Source organism: Lupinus angustifolius, chromosome LG04 (assembly GCF_001865875.1).
Source record: "Lupinus angustifolius cultivar Tanjil chromosome LG04, LupAngTanjil_v1.0, whole genome shotgun sequence".
Classification (NCBI taxonomy): domain Eukaryota; kingdom Viridiplantae; phylum Streptophyta; class Magnoliopsida; order Fabales; family Fabaceae; genus Lupinus; species Lupinus angustifolius.
The window spans coordinates 27,077,192-27,086,017 of record NC_032012.1 but is presented as its reverse complement, the minus strand read 5'-3'; the positions used below and the strand labels follow the sequence as shown (position 1 = coordinate 27,086,017).

The 8,826-nt window shown below is 30.5% G+C and overlaps 1 protein-coding gene across 1 annotated transcript; it reads left to right on the top strand.

The window, feature by feature from the left end:
• On the top strand, positions 4,266 to 7,197 carry LOC109346801 (pre-mRNA cleavage factor Im 25 kDa subunit 2). The gene is made up of 7 exons (XM_019586594.1): positions 4,266 to 4,448; positions 4,531 to 4,576; positions 5,224 to 5,317; positions 5,413 to 5,486; positions 6,227 to 6,313; positions 6,409 to 6,519; positions 6,775 to 7,197. The coding sequence occupies exons 1-7, from the start codon at positions 4,324 to 4,326 to the stop codon at positions 6,844 to 6,846; spliced, it is 609 nt and encodes a 202-aa protein (XP_019442139.1). The 5' UTR covers positions 4,266 to 4,323; the 3' UTR covers positions 6,847 to 7,197.

Below are 8,826 nucleotides of genomic sequence, written 5' to 3'. Positions count from 1 at the left end.
ATTATGAATATTTTCTATGTATAAATATTTGCATATATAATATATATAATTTATACCCATAATTTTATATTAAAAACTATACCTTTAATATCTATCTATCTAAATAAAGGGAAAACACAAAATAACCACCCATCATGGTGTAATTTATGTTTTCCTATTTTGCCTTCAATATCTTTTTATTTCTACCAAAAAACCATATAATATTATGTTCTTATTTTATCCTTATTATATTCTTATTTTACAAGTGTATTTAAAAAATTGAATATTAGACCAATTGAATAAATTCAACCGTAAATTTAGCGCAAAAAATTATATTTGAATATATAAAATACAAACTATACATTACAAACGATATGAAAGCGGGTTGACAGGCACGATAGTGCATATCAACACACTAATATTGAGAAATGTTAAACTTTTTGATGGTAAATTAGTAGCACCGATTAAAAGAAAAAAGAGTATTGGTATATTAGGATAAGTCTGATAGGATATGATTCTCATATGTGATACTAACAAATTTAAGAGTATTTATTATTTTAAGGCTCAAACTATTTTCATATTTATCTCTTGCATTCCAATACTCTAGGGACTAGTATTAAAGATAGACCATCTTTGAAATGCAACGATAAAGGGATAATTCTAAAAGTTGTCTACATAATTCGCAATTCTTTATGTATAGAGTATGACAATTTATCCGAAAACCATAAATTAACATGTAGGTGTCCATTTTTTATTTGCGTGTATTTTATGAATACTTATTAAATGGGTTGGACGACGATGCATTTTCTTATCATTAATCATGGTGGATGATACACAATCCATGAGATTAATACAAAAAGGTTTGTTGCATGAAATTGAGATTGATTTGTAAGTAAATATTTTAGTGAGTGAGGAATTTGAGTGCAAAACTATGTGAATTCCCCATACTTAGTAGTGTGATGATCACAAAAGGGTATGATGGCATTGGTAGCATTCATAATGTTGATGATAGTGATACACTGATACTAGTGGTTATGACAATGATAAATATATTAGTAATTCAAAATATACTATCAAGTTGAATTAATATGATTTGAACCTAATTAGATCATTCAAGACTAATTAAATTGATCCATTGTTATGAAACAGGATAATTAATAAGAGAATATATTTTAACAGTTTTGTTTAACCAATTCTTAAGATAGGAATTTAATGCATATTTCATTGTCTGTCTAATCGCAAACTAGTGCATATCAACACACTAATATTGAGAAATGTTAAACTTTTTGATGGTAAATTAGTAGCACCGATTAAAAGAAAAAAGAGTATTGGTATATTAGGATAAGTCTGATAGGATATGATTCTCATATGTGATACTAACAAATTTAAGAGTATTTATTATTTTAAGGCTCAAACTATTTTCATATTTATCTCTTGCATTCCAATACTCTAGGGACTAGTATTAAAGATAGACCATCTTTGAAATGCAACGATAAAGGGATAATTCTAAAAGTTGTCTACATAATTCGCAATTCTTTATGTATAGAGTATGACAATTTATCCGAAAACCATAAATTAACATGTAGGTGTCCATTTTTTATTTGCGTGTATTTTATGAATACTTATTAAATGGGTTGGACGACGATGCATTTTCTTATCATTAATCATGGTGGATGATACACAATCCATGAGATTAATACAAAAAGGTTTGTTGCATGAAATTGAGATTGATTTGTAAGTAAATATTTTAGTGAGTGAGGAATTTGAGTGCAAAACTATGTGAATTCCCCATACTTAGTAGTGTGATGATCACAAAAGGGTATGATGGCATTGGTAGCATTCATAATGTTGATGATAGTGATACACTGATACTAGTGGTTATGACAATGATAAATATATTAGTAATTCAAAATATACTATCAAGTTGAATTAATATGATTTGAACCTAATTAGATCATTCAAGACTAATTAAATTGATCCATTGTTATGAAACAGGATAATTAATAAGAGAATATATTTTAACAGTTTTGTTTAACCAATTCTTAAGATAGGAATTTAATGCATATTTCATTGTCTGTCTAATCGCAAACAATAGTATGCAAATTCTGTCTAATATTTTCATATTTTATTTTTGAGGCAATGTTTTTTCAAAACTTTTACCATCTTTGTCCATCAATGAAAGTGTAACTAACTAAAATCATTCTCAATTATTAGTGGAATATAAGTCATGTTATCTATACTATATATAAAGCTAAAACATGGTGTAACCACCACCATTGCATAATTTATATATTCCTATTTTGCCCTTCAAAAATTTAATTTAAAAAATCATATAATCCTATATAACCACCTCAAGTATATTAACTTATTATAAGTTGCATATCTATATTACTTAATAAAAGAAAAACCTAACCTAACTTTCATGAAGTTATTTTAGGTTTTCTTATTTCATATTTTATAACTTCTAATTTTATCGTATAACTTATACTTTCATCTTTATATATACTTATATTACTAAACATTTATTTCATCTATACTATATATAAAGCCAAAACATGATGTAACCACCACCATGACATAATTTATACATTCCTATTTTGCCCTTCAAAAATTTAATTTAAAAAAATCATATAATCCTATATAATCACCTCAAATATATTAACTATAAGTTGCATATCTATACTACTTAATAAACTACTTAATAAAGGAAAAACCTAACCTAACTTTCATAAAGTTATTTTGGGTTTTCCTATTTCATATTTTATAATTTCTAATTTTATTGTATAAGTTATACTTTCATATTTTATAACTTCTAATTTTTTTTTCTAACTTCTAATTTCATCTTTATATATTCTTATATTAATAAACATTTATTTCTTATTTTATAACTTTCTAATTTTATTTTATAACTTCTAATTTCATCTTTATATATACTTATACCAATGAACATTTATTTCATATTTTATAACTTCTAATTTTATTTTATAACTTATAATTTCATTTTATAACTTCTAATTTTATCTTTACTAGCGTGTCAATCCGTTTTCCTATTGTTTGTAATGTGTATTCTACGTTGTATTATATACTGTAATTTGCATTTGAATATATATTCGTTTTAGGTAATTGTTCAATCTTAAAGAAATGATACATATACAATTGTGTTCATCAAGAATAGAGTCTTGATATCTTCACTTAATTTTATTTTCTAGCGTGTTAACAGGCACTACCGAGTCTGTCAACCCAATTTCCTATCGTTTGTAATGTGTATTCTACATATAAAAGTGATTTTTTATCCAATTAATTAAAATCTATTGCATTGGTCACAATGTATATCCATTAAATTAAAAATTAGGAATGCATGAAATATATTGCATTGGTCACAATGTATGCCATTGCAAAAAAATCACTTTTAAATATAAAATACACAATACAAACGATAGGAAATTAGGTTGACAGACCCGGTAGTGTCTGTTAACACGCTAGAAAGTAAAATTAAGTGAAGAAATCAAGACTCTATTCTTGATGAACACAATTGTATATGTATCATTTCTTTAAGATTGAATAATTACCTCAAACGAATATATATTCAATTGCAAATTACAATATATAATACAACTTAATATGTAGAATACACATTACAAACAATAGGAAAGCGGGTTGACATGCATCGTGCCTGTCAACACGCTAGTGAATTATAATTGTACAACTAAATGTGTATTTAATAACTACCGGTAAATAATAAAATAATACAATATAGTTGTAATTGATATTATCATTGTCTCCTTAATATTTCAGTTGGGCCGCCTGCATGCCCAACTAAAATACCCACAAACTTGGCGGACAAAACGGATTGGACGAAACTTTTGTATGTCCTACCCGCAAAAAAATGTAGGTTATACATGCGCACCTATAGACAATACCCATTTTACCATATATAATTACTACCTTTATCATCACACTACCACATTAGGAATACCTCATTTTACATACATATCCTTATCACCGTCTCATCACTCATAGTCTAGGAAATTTAATATTATAAATACATGCTAATATATTTTTTATTTTAAGTTAATTCCATTTTTTTATAGCAAAAATCGATTTTGAAATTTTGAATAAGAAACTCCAAAACTATAATTCAAATTCAACCAATCCCAATTACATGACAGAGAAATAGGCTTCAGTTAGTATATCATCTAGAAATCAGAAGTTAATTGAGTTTAGTTTATTGATATAAAATATATATAATAATAATAATAAGTATAAATATAAAACCTAATGAGAGGGGGAGTGAGGGAAAGAGAAGAGAAGAGTAATTTGGGAGAAGAGAGTGAGATCAGAAAGATGATGACAACACGAAACGACGTCGTAAACACATACCCACTTTCCAGTTATACCTTCGGTACTAAGGAGCCTAAGATGGAGAAAGATACCTCTGTCGCTGATCGTCTCGCTCGAATGAAACTCAAGTTACGTATTCTTCTCTTTTTTGATAATTAGGGTTTCTTCTTTTTTATTATCATCTAATTATGCTTTCTCTGTAATATCCAGCTACATGAAAGAAGGAATGAGGACCAGCGTTGAAGGAATTTTACTTGTATGTTCCCTTTCCATTAACCATTTGTTTCTCTATCCCAATTGTTACGAGTTAGAAGGAGACCAATAAAAACTGTAGGCAAGATGTTTTAAATTGCCGTCGTTGCAGTGTGAATTATTTGGTGAGTGAAAACATTTTTCACATGCAGTCTGATGCATTTCGATATGGTTGCATTGCGGCCTTATGCAGTCAAAATGTGGTCCTATGTGGCCTGTTGCGGTTGCATTACTGTGATTCGGTATCACACTGCAATTGCGGCGGTGTGATGCGGTTGCGGCTGAAATATTGCGGCCGTATCACTGTGATGCGGTCCTCAATTTGATACACTGGGCGAGATCATTGACAAGGACTAAATTTAATTTGTTTGCCTATAGACATGATTTATGATACGGAGTTATGACATCGTTTGACATGTACCTCACCGAATGGGAAAAACCTTGGTTGTTATTCTACTTGTTTCTACGAGTTTATTTCTTCTGTATTTTTATTGTGGTAAATGTAACACTATTTTGTTGTCAAGCTCTCACAGATGGAATTACTTGTGTAGAAAGGGACGCTCGTTTAGCTTATTTAATATAATATGCTTTGGAGATTCTTTTTATTTAATATAATACTTGTGTAACACTATTTTGTGCTTGATTTTTCAGGTACAAGAACACAATCACCCTCACATACTTCTTTTGCAAATCGGAAACACATTCTGCAAACTCCCAGGTGGTCGTCTCAAACCGGGAGAGAATGGTAAGATGCTACTCTGATTATGATTTACTTTGAAAATAGAAGCTTGCAATTGTCATAATGTATTTTTTTCGTTTGTTATTTAACAATGTTTACAGAAATTGAGGGCTTGAAGCGAAAGCTAACTAGCAAGCTTGGCGCCAATTCTCCGGCTCTTGTGCCTGACTGGCAGGTATTTTTTTTCCTGGGGAATGCTATGGTACCTCTAAAGTGGTATGTGTGTCCCTTGATGATGTGACATGAAGTATGTATGATTAACTTAGTTACTTAGTTAAACTTATTAAGTATTGTAATTATCATGTAACTAAGTTTTCCATGCTTTAATGTCAATAAGAGAATAGACTCCAGGTAGCAAAAATGAAAATGTTGCGTTGGATGAGTGGACACACTAGACAAGATAGGATTAGAAACAAATGCATTAAGGAGAAAGTTGGAGTAGCTCATATTGTAAAAAAGATGGAGAAATCGCGTCTTAGGTGGTTTGGACATGTGTGGAGGAGACTGGTAGAAGCCCCCACAAGGAGAGTAGATCAAATGGAGGTAGTCCAATTCCTAGAGGAAGAAGGGGATTAAGAAAAACCAATGGGGAAAACATAAAGAAAGACATAGAGATCAATGTCTTGTAAATAACATGATTTATGATAGAACATTATGGCGTCGTTCGATCCAGTTAGCCGACCCCACCTAGTGAGACAAAGGCTTGGTTGTTTTTGTTGTTGTTGTTGTTGTAAGTTATCCATGCTTTATGTCATATCACTTGGCCAATATGGTTGGTAATGTTTTAGGGGATAGGGGTATTATAGAATCCTGCACTATTACTTGCTTTGTAGATGTACAGATTCAGAAAAGTTATTAAATTTGGCAGTGTGTGATTGTCCTCATGTTTTCTATTGTTCATTTGGAATTTTGCAGATAGGTGAGTGTGTGGCAAACTGGTGGAGGCCAAATTTTGAAACCATAATGTATCCATACTGCCCTCCTCATATAACAAAACCGAAGGTATTTTGTGTAGACAATACCATTGATATTGACTCTCTTATTTTCCTGGTTGTTTGGGTCATTGCGCTTACAAGAATTGAATATCTTTCATGTAGGAGTGCAAAAAACTTTTCATTGTTCACTTGTCCGAGAGGGAATACTTTGCAGTGCCAAAAAATCTAAAACTGCTCGCTGTTCCATTGTTTGAACTTTATGACAATGTTCAGGTATGGTAATTATGGTTTAAAATGTGTGAATGAAAATGGCTGATTTGTCATGTTTGACGCCACAACTTCACTAACTGAAAATGTTGCAAGAGCGAAATCCTATGAATTTGATGTTGAACTTGTAAACTTTCCTCTTAGGGTTGTTCATAGTATAGAATTAATTTTGAGTCATACTTGCCAATATAGGCATGTTAATCAAGATATGCTTATGGTTGTATACCTTGCCTCACAACATTGGTTATCACTTGCTTGCAGAGATATGGACCAGTTATATCCACCATTCCTCAACAGCTTTCCAGATTTCAGTTTAAAATGATCACTAATTGAACGTGAATTAGGAACTTCCAAGGTGATAAAACAACACTACTTCTAACTGTTATCTTGAGAGTTAATACATTATGGTACTTATTGTTGCTTAGACAGGCTGAAGACTGAGTTTCTTAATGAGTTTCTGAATAGATCAGTTATGCTGTTACTTTTTGACATGGATTGCGTGTATTAATTCATTGATCCAATTCCAATATGGGAACCAATGTCATGATTTAGTGTTCTGATTTCATGCTTTTGCCAATCATGGAATGTAAGGGTGAAGATATTGACATGGGTTTTTCTTTGTTAGTTTTTCATAGGATTAGTCATGAAATGTATGGAACGGCAAAAATCACACATTTGAAATTACAACATAACCCTCGCATTCCAAAATGTATTGAAGAAGTGAAGAAAGGAAACTAAATGAAAACAACTTTTTTTAGATTAAATAAAGAGCTATAGTGTTTACATCAGGCTACTGGTGTAAGCGTAGTTAAGCACTGCCTGTTTAAACAATGAAAGCACATTTTCATACAGTGTAAAATCAGTATACTGATATTGTAAAGTTTTTTTATATTATCAGTACATTATTTATTATTGATTTGTATTACTTTTGTTTTAAAGTCAATAGTGGTTAATAAATTAATTGTGCATGATTTGCTGACAGTGTAAGAAACACTTAGACCGGCATTAGATCATTTTCATTTGTATTTCCCACTCAGTTTCTGAAGACTTTATCCTTAGGAGATGGATCTTCTATGTGCGTGTTTGCATCATTGATTAGACGCCCCAAACTGTAGTAAAAGCAACAATTATTTCATTTACAAATGACTTTTGACCTTGATTTTTACCAAGACTTTTAAGAATAGAATGTGGAGTTACTCATCTAACACTTGATTTTTTTTAAAAAAAATTATTTATTGCCTTCAATTTTCAATATTACTTATTTTTAATGGCTGGATCAATGTCATCACTATTAACTAGCTTGGAAAAATACTGTATAATGAAACATTGTGAACATTATTTAGTCATGACATATTATTAGCATATGGAGGAATGTTTGTATTGTATGTGAGTTGATAAGAGCGAGGAGGCATGGGCACATGTCTCAACTTGATCAAGTTTATAATTTTATACCAAACCCATAATTGACTTTGAGAGTTGATAAACTTAAGAACTCAAATATATAACAATTCCATTGTATTTGATGTTCCTGAAGGAGTAACAAATGAAGATATTTGGATTTGACTTATTCTATATAAACATTAGAGGTTGAGCTTATCTCTGGATCCTAGAGTCAACCCCAAACTCCTAATTAAGCTGAAAAGAGCAATGTTTTGCAATTTGTGATTGACAAATTGATCCGTAAAAGCAGGCAACAATAAACTATTTTTAGAATCCTATCGTTAAAAAAGCCATGTACTCATCACTTTTGCATTCTAATAGGCTTAAAAGTTGAAAACCTTGACCAATCTCTAAGAGCATTTTGTGGTGAAGGAATGTTACTCCATAAGATGCCTAAGTAGTAAGCATGGATTAACAGTGTAATGCTAACAACTAACAAGCAAATCTTTGAATTTCGATTGCAAGTTTAGTCTCTCTTTTTTTGTTTTTGTTTTAAGGTCTAAAGAGCATATTTCTTAAAGCTAAATAGCCGGCTATAATTATTGTAACAGCACATAGCATTCTTCATTTGTATAATTCTTCTAAAACCAATCATCAACTTTAGGCTATAGAAGGAAAGAGAAAAGAAAGACTTGAAAGTCATGAAATATATTTGTAAAATAATTTTTAAGCCTTCTATCATATTTTTCCACGTCCAAAAATCAATTCGCAAAACCGACCCTTAAAAACCTAATTTATGTGGATTGGATTTTGAGGCCAGTTTACTAACGTTAAGGTAAGGTTTATACTGATATACTAATAAATTATCCACCAACACATATCAACAACGAGATTCAAGCTTAAGCCCTTATAAAAAATGAGTCAAATCTTTTA

Bases quoted from the DNA above. Each gene is read 5' to 3' on its own strand.
- LOC109346801 (XM_019586594.1), top strand. From the start codon at position 4,324: ATGATGACAACACGAAACGACGTCGTAAACACATACCCACTTTCCAGT. The intron at 4,577-5,223 runs GTATGTTCCCTT...TTGATTTTTCAG, and splicing joins GCGTTGAAGGAATTTTACTT to GTACAAGAACACAATCACCC. The intron at 6,314-6,408 runs GTATTTTGTGTA...TCTTTCATGTAG, and splicing joins CTCATATAACAAAACCGAAG to GAGTGCAAAAAACTTTTCAT.